This window comes from Lissotriton vulgaris, chromosome 10 (genome assembly GCF_964263255.1).
Source record: "Lissotriton vulgaris chromosome 10, aLisVul1.2, whole genome shotgun sequence".
In the NCBI taxonomy this organism is placed as follows: domain Eukaryota; kingdom Metazoa; phylum Chordata; class Amphibia; order Caudata; family Salamandridae; genus Lissotriton; species Lissotriton vulgaris.
Window position 1 is genome coordinate 496202351 of NC_141698.1, and position 22394 is coordinate 496224744.

Sequence of the window (22394 nt, forward strand, 5' to 3'; positions counted from 1 at the left end):
ATCGTTAATAGTGCGTGTCTGCAGGGCAGATGTGTGTGCCTTTGTGAAAGTATTCACGTTAATTGCAATGCATGATGGGCGCTGCGATTAACATGATACTTTCAAAAAGGCATACAATCTCCCCTGCAGCTGCACCCTTTTAACAAAAATGCAACAAGAGCTGGAGCCACTTGCTGATGAACTTGCCTTCTGCTAGTGTTCTCTTTGGTTGGTCTCTGCCTCCGCCGACAGCAACAGGAAATGGCTGTTTTTCGTGCCGCTTGCTTTTTAATAGCGGCAGCATGAACAGTCCTTACAAAGGTGCTATGTGCGCGTTACATGACGCTGCACGCTTGTGGTGACATAGGTGTGCGCGCACCTTACAGGGAACAGTGCTTGTGACACGGGACTGTCAAATTTGAAACACATTTTTATTAACATTTTAAAAAAGCATTGAAATTCAATGAAAAACCAAAGGTTAAAGCTTAATTATAGTTAAGAAAACGTATTATCCCAATACAGACCAAGTTTAAAGTACACAAACTTGAAGAATGTTAAAGTTGTAACTTTCATATATGATTTATCTACCACCTTCAGTTTATTATAATTAGCGTACCTAGTTACACACACTTTTCAGCTCGCTAACCAAACAACCCTAACTATAACTCGCCAGTACCGTATGCTGTGTTCTCACTAATACTTCATTGTACAACACTGTATGGGACTGTCACTCTACTTCACAACCCTGTACTTGACAAAACTGAACTACACAACTCTCTACTGGGCTCCACTCTGTCACTGCACCCTACAACCCTGCTACACTCTATGCCAATCTGCTCGGTGACACTCCACTCAACCATACTCCCCTATTGTTTGACACACCACTACACTGTATAGCTCTCCTCCACTCTATGATAATCCACAATACGACACACCACTCCACTGTCTAACACTTTACTCCACTGTAAGCTACGTCACTCTATTCCACTCCTAAATACTCCACTCCACGACACTCTTTCACTGTAATACACTCCACTTTACAACACTCACATCAATGACACTCTAAACTGCGATTTGAAACACATTTTTATAAAAAAAATAAAATCTTGACATACAATGAAAAAAAACAAAGGTTAAGGATAATTCATAGTTAGAAATACCTTTCTATACGTTTGTGTATCCTTTCTATACAAACCAAACTTATAATATAAAACATTATTAATTGTATAGTTATAATTATTCAATTTATAAGTTGAACACCCCCTTCAAATTTCTGTCTCGCACATCCTAACACGCTCTTGTCACCTCACTTGCCACACTGCATTAACTAGAACCCATGCCTTGTTTATACCCTTGCATACTAAATCACTTGTAGCATGTGAAAGCATAGCATTCATAACAACACTTACAATTTCTCAAATTACATTATTTGACACAACCGTGCATGGCAGAGTTGCAAATTATAGTTGGTGTTCTCTGGCTAGTGAGCTGAAAAGAATATTTAACGTGGTCCGCTAGTTACAATAATTGGATGGGTGATTGATGGTGGTGGATGAATTGTAAATGAGTCATAACTATAACTTTAGAATTTTTAAAGTTTGTGTAGTTTAAATTTGGGTTGTATAGGGAAAATACATTTTTCTAACTAGAACGAGGCTTTAACCTTCTTTTTTAGGTCGAGCCTAGAGTCTGCGCGCATGAGCTGCTCTGCAAGGCAGCCAGCTGCCGATGTGCGCTTTCACTGGGCACACACACCACCAGCCGTCAGTGCACGCTTCCCCCAGGCACACCACCAGCCGTCAGTGCACGCTTTCACTGGGCACACACACCACCAGCCGTCAGTGCACGCTTTCACTGGGCACACACACCACCAGCCGTCAGTGCACGCTTTCACTGGGCACACACACCACCAGCCGTCAGTGCACGCTTTCACCAGGCACACACACCACCAGCAGTCAGTGCAGCAAGCAGGCTCTTCTCAGAATTTCTTGGTAAATGTGTTCGATGCCTGGGAGAGAGTGGGTCGAGTTTCCTTAAACCATGCTGCGTATGCAGGAGCAGTGCATGAACTCCTGTGCGAGTTAGTCATGCTGCCTGGGGCTCACTCACTCCACACTTGTAAATTGTGCTTGCACCAGGCTTTTTCTCATTTGCAAATTTTGGCGCATGCGCACAGCTAGGCAGCCCCCACACCCCTGAAATGACTGCTTCCTACAACCAGAATTGAAACAAGATTCAGAGCAATGTAAACAAGTTCATTTGATGCAAAGAACCCCTTCGATGCTCATGACTAGCTCAGCTCATCATGACCACACCCGTTTTTATTGCTGTCCAGCACAGCAGGGGAAAATCTCAAGCAGGGATGAGGTTGACAAAAACCATGTCCAGCTATTGTAGATCTGGCAACTTAAACAAAACAGCATAAAAAAATAAACAAGCATTGGCATAGCCAATAGGTCTTGCTTTTTGGACCCTATAAGTATTTAGGTATGCAGCAGAATATCCTTGGTGCAACAACACCAACTGCTGCATGGCTAAACACTTATAAGGTCCCAAATGCAAGACCTATTGGCTATGCCAATGCTAGCTTCTGATTCGTAAATAGGCTTCTTAGTCCCTCCTTAGTACTGCCTTGTTTTCATTTGTAACCTCCCTTCAGCTAGTTTTTAATGATGTTCTGTGACATTGCAGCATGCCCCATGCTTTTAGTAATGTATTTATTTTAATTAAAGGGTGGTCCGCTTTAACTATAGTGGCTGCACATATTCACAATGAAGCGCACGCACCACTCGCGGGACAGGGCGTGTTTTTTTTTAGGTCTCGGCTAAGCGCGGAAGCGCATTCTCGCCGAGAACCTTTTGTTGCAGTGTCTGCTTTCCAGGAGATAATCCTGGCCGCGCGCATCTCCTTGGAGGCGATTTGAAACTTGCACGCGCACAAGTACGAGCGCTGTACATGCTTTGACGTGGACTGCAAACCATAAAACACATTTTTAATATAGTAGGTCGTGTTTATATGTGTACGAATATCGAATAATTGTGTCTCCCGACCTCAGCCAACAGTTAAATTATGTTTAACAAAGTGTTCCCATTGGATTCACTTGATTGTCAAATGTCTTTCAAAATAAGTGTACAAAATGGATCAGTGTATAGAATTAGATGTGACAATATAAATAACAAAAGCGACATGCTATCTAAACTGTGAATTAATATACAGAGCACAATTAAAACAGTTCATTTGACACGCTTTCCTAGGTTTGCATTCGAAATATTCATTTGCACTCAGTGTTTGTGGATTTCTATGAAAGCTGAAAAGTGCAAGATGTATGCATACTTTGTGGTTAGTCCAGAGGCTCAACAATGTCGACCTCCCATCATGCCCTGAACAAAACTGTGTCTCCCCTGAAGTGAAACATGAGCCTGCCCTGCCTCCTTTATGCTGTAATAGGTTCTTTCACTGTCTCGGCCTTTTCATACATCTGTTTGGGCGTTACGTGGAACTACGTTCGGATTGTTTCCTTTTGGATGTGCCATAAGTTTAGAGACAGGGTCCTTTCTGAAATACAGAGCTGCATTCAGGGTGCAGCCTGGCTGACCCAATGTGCCCTGTCAGTCCGGGGGCCAGAATCCAGTCAGTAAGGCTGGGGTCTTGCCCCCTGAGCTGGCTTCATAGCGCCATGTCTTTTCTCTCCCCCTCTCTTGCCTCCAGACAGATGTCTCTTCAGCTGCTATGTATTTCCTGGCTCACAAAAAACATCCACAGCAAAGTATGTCCCAGCGCACAGCTGCTCCATGTTCATGGGAGATCAGGGGAAGCCGTGGCAGGATGAGGGGGTGGGGGTGGGGAAAGGGGAAAACCGACAGGACACGTGGGATTTAGCTCCGGGTCTGCACATACCTCATGCGCAGGGAGATAAACTCCCGCACACACGTTTCTTTGCCATGTATTGCTTTAAGCTCCGTAAACGTGTAACACGAGTGCGCCAGCTGGACGACTGTATGGCATGCGTTACAGTAGGGTCTGCAAAGGTAACTGTAAAGTTCTCTGCAAAACCCCCTTTAATTCCCATGTCTAACCCCTCACAGGAGGGCGAGTGCCCTCGGGCTTCACGGCCCATACCTGCATCCCATCTTGCCTTTTCCTGGCACAGATGGAAACAAGCCTTGGATTGTGCAAAACGGCCACAGCTCCTCTTTATTCACATATTGATATGCAAAACATACAGAATATTATTTTAAAAACATGCATAACGTCTTAATTACCCCCACATTGTCTGTAGCTCAAAACCAGCCGTCCTTAGTTGATAACAGCACCTTGTGACAGCACCCTGAGCTAAAGCCCTTTCCCAGCCAGTATCTAGCTCCTCTCCTGCAGCTTCTAGGCTACTACACCATGCTGCCAAGTGTTGTGGGCGGCCCTTCTGCCTGCCCAAGTGTTGTGGGCGGCCCTTCTGCTTACCCAAGTGGTGTGGGCGGCCCTTCTGCCTGCCCAAGTGTTGCCCCCCACACACACACAAACACAACCACACACACTCAAAACCCCATACACATGCAAAAACCCCCACACACGCAAAAAACCCCACACACACAAAAACCCCCACACACGCAAAACCCCCCACCCACGCAAAACCCACCACCCACACACACCCACAACCCCACACACCCACAACCCCACACACACACACCCACAACCCCACACACACACACCCACAACCCCACACACCCACAACCCCACACACCCACAACCCCACACACCCACAACCCCACACACCCACAACCCCACACACCCACAACCCCACACACCCAACCCCACAAACACACACAACCACAACCCCATACACACACAACCACATACACTCACCAGGGGTGTGGAATTTAATGAAATATGTACTTGTCCATGGGACAAGTAGCTTCATAAATCTACTTGTCCTGTAACAAAATCCACTTGTCCATTTCGTGCCAAGTAGTGCGCTGTAAAATAATGGCCACAATCACATTATAGAAGAGCTCTGATAATAGCCTCTCTGGTTAACATCAGGCTAATACTATAGAAGGATTTGACTTTTGGGGTTTTCACCAGCTCTTCTCTAATCTTTTCCCATACTGAGAGGTTTGAAATTTACCGCTGACAACTGCAGAAGTAAAGTTTCTTCCAGGGTTGGGAAAAATGGGGTTGGAGAAAAAGTGAACTTGTAAACACTCAATAGATTACCACTGGGGCACATTCATCTTTTCTCATGCTGAAATGCAATTCACAAATATTTTTTAGGATTACGGTTTCCTGGCCTACTTACGGAAATTCATGTGAATTCATGAAAAACGTAAATCTGCATTATTATAAGGACATATATCATGGGTGTACTTTGGTGACTTTCTTTAACGTTTGAGCCCCTAATTCAATCTGAGTTAACCAAGACCTTTTGTTTTTATTAAAATGCTTTCTCTTCCTATCTATCGGCTGGCTTCATTGTGTGTGACAGCATTTTGCTCTTTTACAAAGTAGTTTTGTTCAGTGCTAGGAATTTCTATGGCAATGTGGCCTTTATGAGAACAAATACTGACTGTCTAGTAAGAACACGCTGGCAAACAGCACCATGCCTACCTGATAATCTCCAGGTAGAGAAAGGAGCATAGAGCAGGCCAAGTGAATAACCAGAAAATTAAAATATTCCCCACTTTGATCCAAAGCTCTTATGCCACCAAGCAAGCGAATAAAATCATTGGAATCCTCTCTAGAATTGCTTTGCCTCTTCCATATAAGCAGCTATCCATTCATCCTTTCACCCACTGATATCTAGCATTTCACCTTTACATTGTCATCCATTCATTCTTTCATCTTTTAGCCTTTCACCAATATGTTCGTCCATCTGTTGATTCGTCAGTCTATCCGGTCATCCATATCCAAACCTACCCATCCATCTCCAACCTAACCATTTCAGCCATCCGTCCATCCTTTCGCTCATTCATCTGTCCACCATCCCTTTCACTTTTCCATCCATCCTTCCACTCATCCATCCATTTATCCTTTACACTTATCCATCCTTTCGCTCCCTAATCCATACAACCTGTAACCCATCCATCCATCCACCTTTTCCTTCATTATAACATCCTTTGTCCATCCACCATCCCTGTCACTCATTCATCCATCCATTTAGCAAGCCACACTTGCACTAACTCATCCTTTCACCTGCGCATCTACCCATCCATCCTTTCACTCACACCCACCCTTTCACATTAATTATGACCCTTTGTCTATCGAGCTGCAGACAGAAGAGGCCCATCAAGAGCACCATCTCTACAGTAGCTGCTAAAGTGGGGCGTTTACGAAGCCACTGTTCAAACCTATCCTTCCATCTCTAAACCTATTGCTCAAACTCATCCATCCTGCCTTCCTTTCACTCATCCATCCTTTTGCTCATCCATCCATCCTTTCACCCCACACATCCTCCTTTTCGCTCATATTAATCCACCCTTTCACTCATCCCTCCATCCATCCTTTCACTCATCCATCCATCCTCCTTTTCACTCCTATATCCTTCCACCCTTTTATTCCTCCATTTGTTTCCTCTCATCCATCCATCCGCCCCATCCATCTTCTGTTTCGCTCATATCCATCCACCCTTTCATTATCCCTCCATCCACCCTTTTATTATCCCTCCATCCACCTTTACACTCCACTATCCACCCATCCATCAACCCTTCCACCCAGCCACCTACCCACCCACTAATTCATCTTCCCATCCATCCACCCAGCCATCCATTCATGTACTCTATATTTCACCCATTAATCCACCCTTTCATTCAGCCATCCACTTTCACCCCATCCATCCACTCATCCATCCCTTCATTCACCCTTGCACTTATCCATCCTTTCACGCATCCCTCCTTACATCCATCATTTCACTCCACTCATGCACCTATCCATCCACCCACTCACTCATTCATCCATGCATCTATTCATCCACCCTATCACTCACTCACCCATTCACCCACCCACCCCTTTTAAATCCATTATGGGCTTTTGTGTGCGGACCTGCAGACTGAAGAGGCCCATCAAGAACTCCATAGCTGCTGTAGTTGCTACGGCAATGTGTTCAAAATGCCCCTGGTGCATGCACAAAGTGAGATGAGGGCCTAGTGCAAGGATAGAAATGGGGGTGGCCTTAGGCCTGCATGAAAGCCTCCTGGAGAAATGTATGAGCTTTAATGTAGGCCCTGGATGACGTAAGTTATGAGAGGCCATGGGGAGCGGGTAAGGGCTGTCAGAGAGGGTGGTGGAGGGTGGTGGGGTGGGATTAGCAGGTTTAGGCACCGCGTGAAACATAAGGTGTACAGGAAAAGCAAAGTAGGTGGTGTACAGGAAAGGCAAATTGCAAAGAAGGGGGTGCACGAGCGCTGTATGAGGCCCAAGAGTGGAGCAGAGATTAAAAGGCAGGGGTCATACAGTTCAGGTCAGAGCAAGGGGCCAAGAGGCAGATAAAGCAGCCTCTTACATGCCAGTGCTGTGAGTGTTCTGGAGCTGCAGAAGCACGATGTTTGTCTCATACTCAAAGAAAATAAAAGGAACAGGGGGGCCAGGGAGCCATACGAGACTTTGGAGCTGGCTGCAACATTGAGTTCTGCTTTATCATGTTGTTTTTCTGTGCTGGGGAAATTAAAGTGCAGGCCCCAGCTTTTGCATTGACCCTTACACTGCCAATAAACTGCTCAGAGCTACTTATTAACATGGCTGTGACCAACCGGGTTAAAAGGCAGTGTATCGGATTACAGATAAGAATGTCTACTTGTCCTTTGGACAAAATACAAATTAAAACCTCTTGCCCTCCTTAGAAATCTAGATGTCTCGGGCGTTGGGAGATAGGAATTCCCCACCCCTGACTCACACAACCACATACACACAACCACAACCACACACCCACAACCACACACACACGCACAACCACACATACACCCAACCACACACACACACACAACCACACACACACACACAACCACACACACACACAACCACACACACACAACCAAACACCACAATAGCAAAACATAGCATAACAAAACATAGCATAGCATAACAAACCCTAACAAAACAAAACAGTTTAGCATAACAAAACACAACAAAACATAGCATAGCGCAACCCCTGCATCACTCGGCGCAACCCCTGCATCACTCGGGGCAACCCCTGCATCACTCGGGGCAACCCCTGCATCACTCGGGGCAACCCCTGCATCACTCGGGGCAACCCCTGCATCACTCGGGGCAACCCCTGCATCACTCGGGGCAACCCCTGCATCACTCGGGGCAACCCCTGCATCACTCGGGGCAACCCCTGCATCACTCGGGGCAACCCCTGCATCACTCGGGGCAACCCCTGCATCACATATGTTCTCTCAATGTTTCAAGCTTTATTACAAATGTCACAAAAAGATGTTAATATTTCATTTCTGTTCTTGGATTTTCATCACAATAAAATACACTGAACATAATCTTCACAAAGTTATTTACAAACGTTTAAGCTATTGCCATTCTAAATTACAATCACTTTTATTTAAGTTTTAATTATTTAAAAAAATTAAAAGCCATTGTAATTTGTAATATCAATACATCCAAGTCACGTAAATACAAAACATGTTGCATTACAAATGCTATAAGTGTCCCATTTGCGAACGTTATAACTATTGGCATTGAAAATGACAAAGCTATTAATTTAGCTATTTTCAAAACCAACACATAAATAAAAAATGTGTCATTTACAAGACCAATAGCTCAAACTTTCATAATGCGAGACCTATTGCATTGTGTCCCGGCATAAGACTAAACAGATGTAAGCCACACAAACAACATCATCCTCCCAATTCGCTTTCTTTAAAACAAAATTTATATGTTATAAAAGCTTCCTTTGTTTTTCACCTTTTGTAACATTACTTGTTCTATTTTGCCACTATTTTATCTACTTCGGACCATCGCCATTATAAATTACAATCACTTTTATTTAAGTATTAATTATTTAAAAAAATTAAAAGCCATTGTTATTTGTAATATCAATACATCTAAGTCACGTCAATACAAAACATGTGGCATTACAAATGCTAAAAGTGTCACATTTGCTAAAGTTAAAAGTATTGGCATAGTAAATCACAAAATATAAATATAAAATGTCATTTACAAAACCAATAGCTCCAACTTTCCTACTGCGAGACCTATTGGCAACGCCAGTGCTTGTTGAGAAGTGATTTCAGATGCTCGCCACTTCCGACTTGTTTGTCCCTTTTCTGTGTTTACCGCTGCACAGCGAGGCTGGAGCAGTGAGCCGTAGAGATGTAGGCACAACACGAGGCGGATAGTTACTTATGTCTCCACCTTCAGTCTGGCCAGGTCGGCCAACCACAGAGCAGTTTTGCTCTGTGCTCATTATTGTAGTGTTGAAATGCTTTGCCATTGATTAGCCCTAAGGGGTGGTCCAACCCCATTGTGAGGACTAAAAATATGGAGTGTAGAAACTGAGCCTTTGATGGCATACGGTGCCCATGTGTTCCCCTTTATTCCCCAGCGCCACAACTACTGATTTCACAATGTGTCGGGCTTATGACGAAACAAATCTTGCAGTTTTCTGGTTTTGAACAAGGAACCTGTTTCCTGATCAGCTATCCTAAAATGTTTCCCATTTCCCCAGAGATTTATAATTTTCGTTTCAAATTATGAACCTCTCCTGCTATCAGTTAAGAATAAATCGGGGTTTCGGTTTGAAAAAAAGGCAGCTGCACAACACAAGCATTTGCAATGCTACAATTTTTTTACATTTTGTTTTGACACAGCTCATCTGGGGTGCTTTTACAAAAGTGTTTGCAATGCAATGGTGTCGCATTTGCGAGAGTTTAGGCTACTGTCATTTATAATGGCAATAGCTCAACGTCTCGTAAATGTGAGGCCTATTTTATTGCAAAGAAGCATCTGCGATTGTCCCTTGCTGCTTTGAAAGTTAAAGTGCACATGGCACGCTGAATGTTGCAGGAAAGCACGTTGTGCCTGCAGTACCAGAAACTCATTAAATAAAATAATGCTTACAGACTAAACATACTGTGTAACATCAAAAGTAAAAGGGCCAGTCCTCATGAAAGGTTACAAATGAAGACCAGTCGGTACTAAGGAGGGACAAACAAGCCTATTACCAAATCAGAAGCCAGCATTTACGAAGGACCGTGACACAAGGCAATGAAAAATATGGGCGGAGAGTGGGCTGGGCTTCAAGTCCATACTCTAATACAGCATGCTTGGATGAGCAACGCATGTGCTGCCCTGGCTTGGCCTTAAATCTGGATGAGACCTCACCAGAGCTTCACCCTTCAACTGCAAAATGACAGGAGCAGTACTCTTCCCGATATTCTAGAAATAATACTGGGCTTCCCCGTTCAGGAGTAATTTATGATTATGATTGTGCCTTTGCTTCATTGGATGAGCCATCCTGTCGGTGCCAACAGACTTGCAGTGGGACCCTCAGGATACCCTGCTACCCTGACTAAAAGGAAAAATAGAGCTTTTCCGCCACAACATACACCAGTGACATTGAAACCATTGGAAAAAGGCACCTAATGTATCAAGTGCTGGTGAATTCAATGAAGGAAACCTCACTATGGAACACCGTTAGGAAACAAGTGGGCTACCTAGGGGGATTCCAGAAATTGGATATAATTGGAAATGGCAAGGTAGGACACCTTGCAGAGCAAAGGGGATTGTTTCTTGGGACCAGCTCCAAAATGAACATGCGGACACAGATATTTAGGTACTTAGAAGTCAGACATGCAATTGCAATGCGCATCCTGAGGGGGTCACAACTGTAAAACTCTGCTCCTCTGGAAAACCAGATACTGCTTGTTCCACTAAGGTGGTAAGAGATATCCCTCATATATAAAATGATAAATAATGAACAGGACCCACTGGTAAATTTGAAAGAACCCTGGGTGAATGATGTGGGACACTTTGAAGAAGGTGAATGGGAGGTGGCATTTAGTTCCCAACGAGAGGTCGCAATAAGAGCTGGTTTTTGGTTGGTCCAGTTAAAGGTATCCCATAGGGCCGACTATACCAGAATCCTTATAGATAGGAAATACTCTAATAAACGGTTCCTGGGGATATGGGCAGCTACATACAAATGGGATTGCCCCATATTAGCACATTTCTAGGGGTAATGGGGGCGAGATTCGGGGTAGTTGTTGAAACAGAGGTGAGACAAAGGCCAATGCTGCATTTACTAGTCCTATTGGTGAGGAAGGAGGGGGGGGGGGGGGCGGGGGAAGATACCCTGGGCAAATGCATAAATCTTTTATCATTTGCAACTAATGGTGGCTAGACGAAATATTGTAAGACTGTTGGGTAAATACAGACAACTGAATGCACAAAAATTGGTCTAACTATTGGTTGGTGCATGTTGGCTGAGAAGAATGTTTGAGGGGAGAGGATGTACCATTAAACAGGAAACTATATGAACGATTCAAAAATCATACAGCGGGATAACCAGTTTTAAACCAGCATTAGCATAACCAATAGGTCTCGCCTTTGGGACCTTATAAGTATTTAGTTATGCAGCACAATATCCTTGGTGCAACATCAACTGTTGCATTGCTAAACACTTATACGGTCCCAAAGGCGAGACCTATTGGCTATGCCAATGCTTGTTTTACTTTTCACCTCTCCTTCGACCCTATTCTTTCCGTGGAGCAGGATGGGCTCTTAGGCGCTGCAACAGAATTTCAGAAAGGAGAGCATTCTCAACTTAAGCAGTAAAAAAAATGAAAATATCACCTTGGGGTGATGGTGAGGGTCGCACTGACTATATAGCGCCCAAAACACTACAGATTGACCATTTGCGAAGAATTAATTGTTTTTTTTATAACTAAACTCAAATACGTCATATTTTGCGACTTGCACCAAATCTTCTTTCACGCAACAGTTTGCAGATTTCCTAAAAATCTGTTCAGTGAACGCTCAACCCACTGAACGATACAGCTCATATGCGCATGAATCTATAGGCCATGTTTTCTTTGCATGTCCTGCGGTAACCAGACCAAGAATGACTTGGCTGGCACCAGTATGTAGAGAGCTGGGGACCTACAGTTTTAACGAAGCTCTTCGTATTTTGAAATCGGACACAAGACCACTCTTTGAATGTGCATTCGCTAAATTCCTTGGCCAATTCTGGGCAACCAGGTGAAGGCTTGTGACTGCATCCCTGAGTGGCAAAACCCAAATGAATGGGAGTTCTAGGACCTGAGAGTCTCCTATATATCCAAAATATTACTGCTAAATCTGGTTTTAATGTGTTTATTATTTTGATTTTATAGTTTAATGCAGTAAAGGGCTCTTAAAAGACTGGTTTATAGTCGAAGGTTGTATATTGTATTAACTCGACAATTGCCAGTTAATAATGCACTTGCATTTTAGTTTTTTAACAAATATCTTTGATTAAGATGGCAAATAGTGAAATGTTGTCCTATTAATCTTCTTTCGTGTTTATATATCGAAATATGAATTATTTGACCCTCCAGGATTGATGTAAGGAACACTTAATTTTTTTTTTAAATTCTGAATACCATGTGTTTGTATCTTTTATGGTATTATAAACCGAAATAAAGAATTAATGAACTATAGAGCCTTTTCTTTTTCAGTCCCAAGGCAGCAGAAGGATCTTCGGCAACCCCACTCATATTGGCAGGCAACCCTACAAAAGTGCACTATTACTCGATGATTTCTGAAGGAAACCAAGTAGAACATGCGCATGTTTTCCTGGTGATACAGTGCTGCATGTGACTGAATGCAGCTTCGAGCTGCTAGCCACAAACCCAATAATGTGGACTCCTAGTCATAAAATCCTTCATAGCAATTCATTCCTGGGGTGAGTTGGGGGGCAGGTCGGAGCACCCCTCTTCGTATCTAGTCGAGAGAGGTGCTTTAATTGGATTGTTGGCAGTCAGATCTGCTGTCACAGTATTGACTTTCGCTCCCCGGGATGATGATATTGAGCTCGCCGAACTTCTCTGGCTGTCAGAAGGGCTGAGACAGGAGAGCCCATGGCCTGGGGGGAGGGGGAGGAAGAGGCGAAACATGTACACCAGCCAAGATAATGTAAAGGAAACATTTCCTGATGACAGTACTACCCCACCCCTCCCTTCCGTTTGGGGGAAAAAGGGCTTTTCCGAATGGAGCCGCGTCTGCTGAAAATTAGTTGTAATGGATAATAAAAGGGCATGCCTGGGACCTGTGGGTGTGCCTGCAAATGACAGCAGAGGAAGAGGGGCTTCCAAGCCGGAGCAGGAATGTTAATATAATGGCAGCAGGTCGGACCCGCAGCTCTATTTGCACAAAGCAAATAATTGCAAGCCCTGTTGCGCAAGGGCACCGAACAGCAAAGCTGCTAGTCTGTGGGAGCTGCGGGCAGAGGCGGACATTTTGGACACGCAGTCCAGTGCGACGCCAAGATAATTATGAGGGCCCTTGTTAGAACACCACGTCCAATACAACCACCTCTCGGTGCTAGTTCCAGATAGAATCATGGGATCAGTTTTAAAACGTGGCTTGTGTGGCCAGAACCTGCTGAGCACAATGCCAAATTATCAACCGTAAAAAAAAGATTTGCTGGCAGAAATCAGAGGCTGGCATATCAGACTGGTCCTTTCGGTGCTTTGTGCACGCCGTCCTGGTTTAAGACGTGCATCTGAAGAGTCCTAGCGTCACACTTCACTCACGATCTAAAATAATATTTTTTTCCGTGCGACTACATGTTTCACGTGAAATAATGGATGTAATCATTTCGAAGCACATGCATTGATTATGTAAAACTTAAATTACTCTCAGTTACAAATAATTCAAATGTTAGTAATAACTACGATAATATGCAATTATTTTATTTGCATGTGCATCTATACAAGGAGGGCCAAAGCCGGGGCGGTCCCAAAGCGATCTACATAGGATGTGTGCCAACAAATGCAACACCATAACAGAGAATGCTTAACATCAAAAGCTCAGAGAACTGGAGAGAAATACCTTAGTGAACACAGGTCACGCAACGATACAAAGAAATAGTTTTAGGCGGCAGCTCCAACAGGTACTGATGTGTATGGCTGAATACTTAACCCTGGCTGAATTGTACAGATTCCATGTCTTTATTGTAAAGTGTACAGAGAAAAAGAAATACAACATTGCAGACACACTTTCCAAATAAGATTTTTCACTTCTCATGTAAAATGTTAAGGTTCTGCGGGATGTGACACGCCGGACAAAATGGCGTTGCCTCCGTTCCCCGTTCAGGAGATGCTCCCACAATTCTCAATGAACGGCTGCTTCCGCCCCCTCCCCCAGGTTAAGGGTATTTGGATCGTGTTCAGATGAAGTCTGTACACTTGATGAGCGTAAAGTGCATTGGGCACTTTTTTTTACCTGAAAGCTTCTCAAGTGAGTGGTGAGCACGCGTCGGTAGTGAAAGTGATCGCGCTGTAAGGGTGCCGCGAGTGATGCGCTTAATGAGCCATGACTCAAAGCCAGATGGCGCCTGTGCGCGTAACGGCACGTGTAACCGCAAGCTTTAGGCCACAAGCAAAAGCGTGTGGTCGGATTTTTAAAGCCCACTTACTAAATGTCTCGCCAATGCAGCGCATGCGCTGCCTCAGGCCAGACCTGGAAAGTAAAATGGGGGTCAAGTACAGTTCAAACAATTAAACTAGGAGATACGGTGGCAGGAGAAAGTAATGATGTGCAACACAAGGGTATAAAAATGTGCAATGTTAATTCATGTGGGCAACCCAAGTGTTCTGTACTTGTTTTTCAATAAAAATAATATTGACTGATTCAACCAAACAAGTAGTTATTGGTGGGTGCTTCAATCTTCAGTTTTGGTCTCATTCAGAAGGATAGACCCTTTGCCAGGTGGTCATACTGGTTTTGCTATATGGGATAATTTAAATCTTTCTGGCAATGTTCTGTAGAAATGAGGTATAGTCAATTGTAGAACAGCTAGATTTGGAGACTGTCAGGCAGCAAATACATTCATGAATTAATTATAACCAGTGATGGATATGCACCATTAATTATTTCATCGTAACAAATTGCCACTGAGATAAAAGCACAGACCAGGGTAATTTGTATTGTTTCTTAAAAATATGACTACTCTGCATTTTGGCGTGTCCTATTATACTTATGTAATTATACTATAGGATTCAAAACGATCTAGTATTAGCTGACCCATATTTATTGGTTTCCTAGAAGAAATTGGTACGTGCACATACATTCTAAAATGTTGCTGTGAAGCACAATCAGACCTAGCTTTGATCATTATTTTTTTTCCACGTCGTCACTTTGAATAGGTGTACTTGGGCAGGCTTGCTATTGCCACCTCACTCAATTTAGCTGAGCTGTCACTCACCCTAGGATTTTTTTCCTATGTTAGCGTTTGTCAAACACTCCGGTAGTTCCTGTATTGAAATTAGTTTTATATCAATGGGCATCACGATTTGCAATGCTTTTTGTCAGCTTTCTCTTCCACACTTTACTTCTACACATAGGTACTGTTCTGTGTCCCAAGCATTTAAGTTTTAATCTAAAATGTAGGATTATAAAAATGAATTGGATGTCTGAAAGGGTGTGCCTTGTTTTATGACATAGGAGCCCAAAACGGATTGTTCATATCTGTGCAATGAGCGCATTTGGACCTTTCCTTTTTAACTGTGCGGTTATATAGTTATGATTGATGTGTTTTGAGCTAGAAGTGGTTTACAATGCCATGAAAATAGTTACTTGCATATGTTTTCAAAGAGTATAGCATGCACTTGTTCTCAGTGTTCGAAAAGATGCTTACGTCATGAATGCCACTGAAGGGACTGTACTAATGACTGCGAGCTGTGTCCTGTTTAACTTTGTGCATATGCTTGTTATCACTTTGTGGAGGGTGAGCAGACATGTCTGCATGAATCTGGTGACCAAAGTTTGATGTTCTTCCAGCCTCATATCTATGGGTTAGGATGATCTTAGTTAACTGTCATGTTAATTTTACAATTTACTCAGTTTTTTTTACTACTTGCAGATTTTAAGGAAAGTTTACCAAAAGTGTATGCTGCAATTGAAGAAGCAGACTTCTTAGCCATTGATGGAGAATTTTCAGGTATTGTTTTTTTTAAACTTCTTTTTATTGTTTTTCAAGATAAGACAACAATTCGACATCTATATCACCAAATACTTTTCAGGTATTGTTGCTTCATTTTACAGACTTAATAGTTTGTGTATTTGTTCGTATGTGTGTTTGATTTATTTTTAGTTGTTAGTATGAATAAGGAAAATCTTCATGATGAGCTGCATGAAAGTCTGAAAGAGGATCAGATGAGCACAAGTAAATGCATATTGTGTACAGGGGAAATATTGACAATATTTAATTGGATTTCACTTCTGTCTTAATTATAGTTGATTGGCATGTTGTGCAGATTATCTGCCACTGTACAGTAAAATTGTGACAGGATATAAGAACGATAAGTAAATTTTACTTCATATAGCTGTGAGCTGAAAGCCTGGACTGTGGGAGATGCCAGAGAAAATAAGATTGTGCTTCTGCTTAATAAGGTTTTTCTACCTTAACAAGTGCTGTGTCACGGTGGGGAGTAAGGGACATTTGCGTAGGTTGCCATCAACGAAACAATGAGCCTAGATTAGTGTGCTAGAGATTAGAGGTCAAGAGCTACTTACACGGTCCTATAGCAATGAACCTTAGATTGGAAAACAGCAGACTGTTAGTTTGTGTACTGCTTATGTTTTTAATGTATTGTTGCACACGTGTTCACTCATTATGATTGATTAAAGATTGGTTGCAATATACTTATGTATTTAACCTTGTTTAGTCACCAAAAATATAATTTCACATGATTGTGTGCTCTGGATAATTACCAAAAACATCATAGATTAATAACTTTTTTGTGTTGAATATGCTAAAGGTTCTAGACCATTCTTATCTAGACAAATGTACACACCAACAATATTAAAGAAACTGCACAGATGAGAGGTGCCCTAGGTGTGACGTCTATCAGAACTTTTATACCTGATGAGATTGCATCTGTAAGAAGGAAATAGGTGAGAGACGTATCGTAGTGGCCCTATGTTTGGCATCTTGAAGGAATTATAAAAGTGCAGGATGCATAGAAAGAAATGTGGACTCTGTGATGTCAACTTTGACACATTTTAACCAATAGTAGTCTTTTTTTTATTTTTTATTAGGGATCAGCGATGGACCATCTGTCAGTGCACTAACAAATGGCTGGGACACACCAGAAGAGAGGTACCAGAAGCTGAAAAAGGTATGTTGGATGCACACTCAAAATATAAGGAACTGTGGTCACATCTTGGATCCATATTTAATAGCATGGGAACAAATGTTAAATTAATAAAAGTTTGGCGTACTAAATCAAAAATACTTGCAATTGTCCTCGTGGTTCATATTAAAAAAACCTTGTCAATCTTATTAGATGTACGCTATACCGAATAGCTGAAGCAGTGTCTACTGTGCATCAGTGAATAAAGACACTTTTCTAAAACCTAATGCTGCTAAGATGGAACGCATGTTCCACCAATCCTTTACACAGCGTGAAATTCATTTTTTTGCTAATGTTACTTAAATGTCTTGTAAAATAGATAGATATAAAGAATCGATTAGTAAACTATCCAAAGATGCAAAATGTAAGCAGAGCAGCAAAGAAGGAAACCACATAGGCATACAAAAGAGAACAGAACATTAACTAGCAAATAGATGTGGTGTACAAAACCAGCAACATACCTACTTTTGTCATGTATCAATGTATGCTTGAGGCCAAAATTAAATTCGACAAATGTAGGACAATCCACTCTCTTAAAGGACTGGTCCGCGGACAGATGTGTTTTAGAGAGTCAGCCTCCAAATGATTAAAAGAAAGTTGTAAACATTCTTCTGTTCCGACCTCTGGCGTGTTAAGTACTTGAGACAATCTTCAGGACTCTATTTGCATATGGTTAACGTTGCTGATCCCTAGTGAGACATTTCAGTCTGTGTAGAAAGGGCTGGATGGGAAAGTACAGGAAGGTCTTAAGATGCACTCAAGTGGCTAAACATAAGAGCGTTCAAGAAGGCAGTTCCTTTGATATGGTGGATAACAAAAGCAAATTGGGAAGGGAGGGGCTGGACAGCTTGCTTACACCACAGCATTCATTGGCCAACTGATTAGTTCCCGATTAACTTACGATATTTGCCAGTGCTCTTACTTGACCCCACTTGTGGCACTTGTGTGTGGTAATGTTTGGTCTATAAAGCTATTTTGTGTCTTAACACGATTAAATGAAAGTTACAGAAACAATACTGCCACATGGTGTCTTTTTATGGCTTATTTTCTTGTGCGGTCTCTTGATTGTCCGCTCTTTCTAGAATGTTCTGATTTTCTCACCGAGCACTTTGTTTTTGCAGCATTCCATGGACTTTTTGTTGTTCCAGTTTGGACTTTGCACTTTTAAGTATGATCACACAGAATCCAGGTATTTGCAACCATAACATCAGTGAATACATATGTATTTTAGGTTGGGTTTCATTTATGCTGATATTAGTTTTGTGCAGAAAGTAGGAAAAAACCAATTTCCTTAGAAATTTTGCTCTATCTACATTTGTTGTGGGGGAAAAATGATTTTTATTACTGCTTTGTTTATCCTCATCAGAACATCTCGAAGTACAGACTGTATTTAATATGTAATGAGCAGGGAACAGACTGAGCTATGTAATAAGATTTTTAGTTTTGAAATCTTTACTTTACCTGTGACCCGGATTTGAAGAGATTACACATAATGTTTTCTATCCAAATGAAAACCTACCTAGGAAACTTTGTATGCATGCAATAGATTACATTGAAAAGAAAACCAGATAGTACATTTTTCAAAATTAAATCAAATTTCTGTTCATCTGAGCTTGATGGTTCGGAAGGTAATTTAGATGTAATTGCAGGTCTACATTTTTTTTGTTTTCAACCGGCCAGTTTGCTACAATGTGCAAATGATCTTTGAGAGGTGCGTTTATACTAATTAATTTTTGCAACACTTTCTTCACAGATATATAATGAAGTCATTTAATTTTTATATTTTTCCGAAGCCTTTCAACAGAGGTTCCCCTGATGTAAAGTTTGTTTGTCAGGTGTGTATAACCGGAATGTTTAAGGGTTATTTTTTTCACATTTACACATTCACTTATATGGCTATTCCTAACACCACGTAGGCTGAACAGCGAAAGAATGTAACATCTTCAACAATTTTCAGTGTTAGTTTGAGCATCGGGTGTAGATTTTATTGATAAAATTAGCAATTGAGGTACTTCATTACTTTAACCTCATCTCACTTGATTTACACCTCTGATGTACAAGTTTTATAAACCTTACCTATATAATTTTGGTTGGCTATATTCACGGTCAACAGTGAGATTATAATTGTCACTGAAAAATAGACCTTAAGACAAGAAAGCAGAAACTTTTAGACTATTGAAGGATCCTCTTTAACTTTTGGGTGAATTTGAAATTTTGTTTAGATGTCAGTAAGCAAGGTTAAGATTGCCTCTTGTGTTTTGCCTAGAGTTGTCAATTGTAGTGCATGATTTATAAATGTTATTATCTCGCTCACACACAGAACATTTCAATACTTGTTGAAGACTATGTGATGATTCCTCCCAACATGAAAATGGTATTGAGCCATAATCTAACTGCTCAGTCATGGATGAGATCTGTGGTAGACCATTCGCACCCTCAAATAGCATATACCCTAAATAATGGTATAAGCACATTTTAAAATTGGGTCCTCTTCTTCATTAACTATGGCAGTAGTCCTTGTCTCTTGTAGTGACCTGGAACAGACTTGTCTGATTAATCAAACTATTGACCAATTTCAAATTTACCGAATCCGACTAAGCTGCTGGTGGTTTGTGCTGCAGTTGAGCAGGTATAGTCTTTCTTTGAGAATCTTTACAATCCAGACTGGCCTCACTCAACACTAAGAAGCACAGTAAGTTCTCTGAATTCTAGACTAAGAACAGAAATTGATCCCAGTTTGTCATTGCTCTTAAATCATTGACCACCCACCCTTATAAATAGATTCCTTCAAGCAGATTTTGCTTGATAGCTCTGGAACAGATCATAATAGTTTTGACAGGTGGCACGTAGGCCATGACTGTTATATTTTTGGTAATAGCCTTGTGGGGTTTAGGGCAACTTAACCCTGGTAGGGAAAGTTATGCAGTCAGATCATACCTGGTGATTGCAACATTTACAAAATGCAACGCCCAGAAATCTGCCGCACATCAGACTGTGGGATAATGCATTAGTGGCTATTGGATTGTTTCACTGGCCACCAACCAGAAAAGTTGCAGTTGTACGTATGACCCTCCTAGCAATCACTTATACAGTCACCCTTTCCTACAGGTGTAGATGGTGTCAGTCCTGGGCTACCCTGTGATCATCCTGTATTTGCCAAAGTTTGGTTTACAACATATTAATTAAAATGCTTTCCTGACGCCAGGTGTCATTTGGAAATTGAATATCCTTCCTGGCAGCTTAATAGGGTCCTTGAAAACACCCCCATATTCAGTTTTGGTTATAAATGTGTAATGTAATTTCAGCTTTTCCCTTAAGTAGGCATCAGGGAGTCACATGTGGACACACTGCACCATATAATTGTACCCTGTAAAATAAAAAAACGACATATTTGGTCAATAATCTAATTGTATGTTGTGTGAATTCTTTATGCCATTTTTCCATTTGTTTTAAAAAAAAACGAACGTGTATGTTATGTATGCATTTTGTTCGTTGCAGAGTTCAAGTATTGACTTTCTGGCTAATCAGGGATTTGATTTTAATAAAGTTTTTTGTGAAGGTAAGTGTTTGTCTTTCAATGACATTACTTTTAAAAAATGTCAGTGTATTTTTACTTTCTCCAAATTGTTTGTAGAATTATATTTACTTAATTCTTACCTAATCCTTATTTGTGTAACTTGATTTTTTTTTTCTTTTTTATCTTTTCGTTTGTAATTTACACATTTGTCCTCCTTATTTCAGCTTTGGCTGGGCAAATATTTTCAGATATGAAAATGTTTGATGCATTATAATGAACTTGTGTAGAAGAAGGGTAATATAGTAACTCTCCCTTCAACCCTAGATGTTGTTTGTACCCACACTAGTGTACACACACCACAAACTAGGGATTTAGAGTAGACAGTCTTCACTTTTAGATACTAGCTAAATTATCACATAGGTCCTGAAGAATCGCTAGTTTAACGCCAGCGAGAAACATGTTGACCAGACAATAATATCTGGAGGTTCTCTGGATCTGGATCTCTGGAAGCATAATATTCCAGCACTCTCCTCTAGAATTATTATTTTTTTTAACTAAAGCAGCGGACCACCTGAATAAATCATTCCCGTTACCCCTAGCTTTATTTTAATTCACTCCACTACGTCTACAATTCCATTCTGGCCCCATACCCTCACTTCATCCATACGGCTGTTGGAAAAAGATCTCCACCAAAGAGCCCCTCAATGAGGTGTTGCCCGTTGGGTATTGCACCGCCGACCCAACGAGGAGCAGGCCCAAATGATAAAGCATGACACCTGAAAGGGTGTGTGAGGGCATTAAATCCAACAAAATGGATCCCCAGGGTTAACCACTTGTTACCCTACCATTTCCATCCGCATCTCTGACTGTATCAACTCCTTTTCCCTTCCCTTTAGGAACAGCACAGCAATCTTTGCATATGTGTATCTTTGAAGGGCACGCTGTAGCTGGACCTTCTACTTTATCCCAAGTAGTAATAGCCCTTTACTCCTCCTTTTGATATCATACAGATTAACGGTGAACCCAGACATGCTGGCTTAAAAGGCTCACCCAGCAAAATCCTTGAGGTGTTGTGCAGAATTTTCAAATGATCTGCAAATGTTTATAAAAGTTTGTGGTTTATGTACATTTGATAGCCAATGATGCAGGGTTACATGCAAAGAAGTCTATTCTTTAGGCTGCCACAGTCTTGCCAAAATGTTTGTGTTTTAACAAAGACATCAAAGAATGTGTTAAATTGTACGTGTATATTTTTACAGTCCTGATGAATTTGACAAGGCAAAACGACTGGCTGGGCTGATCGAATCATTTTGAAATAAAGTGTATGATTTGGAGAAGACTGTCCTTAACATTTGTAAATAATATAAGGAGGATTGCTCCAGAGCGAAGGGTATTGTTGAATATGGGCAAATTGATACAAATTGGAACACTCCTGGTGGGCTTCCTCCCCTTACTTGGAATTTTCGTTAGAGGCATTTGTGAATGACTGTTTACACATGTTGGCTCATTAAATGTAGTCCTATTGGCCTTGACAGTGTTTGTCCTCCTAATGTATTGAC

At 41.6% G+C, this 22394-nt stretch overlaps 1 protein-coding gene across 2 annotated transcripts in view; it reads left to right on the forward strand.

The window, feature by feature from the left end:
• The window catches only part of PARN (poly(A)-specific ribonuclease), a 615197-nt gene that overhangs the window by 59620 nt on the left and 533183 nt on the right, over window positions 1–22394 (forward strand). For both annotated transcript variants that reach the window (XM_086941354.1, XM_086941353.1), the window contains exons 2-6: window positions 16046–16123; window positions 17224–17303; window positions 18440–18507; window positions 19072–19153; window positions 20817–20877. In XM_086941354.1, the coding sequence (XP_086797480.1) occupies window positions 16046–16123; window positions 17224–17303; window positions 18440–18507; window positions 19072–19153; window positions 20817–20877 (369 nt within the window). The remainder of the gene's footprint in view (window positions 1–16045; window positions 16124–17223; window positions 17304–18439; window positions 18508–19071; window positions 19154–20816; window positions 20878–22394) is intronic.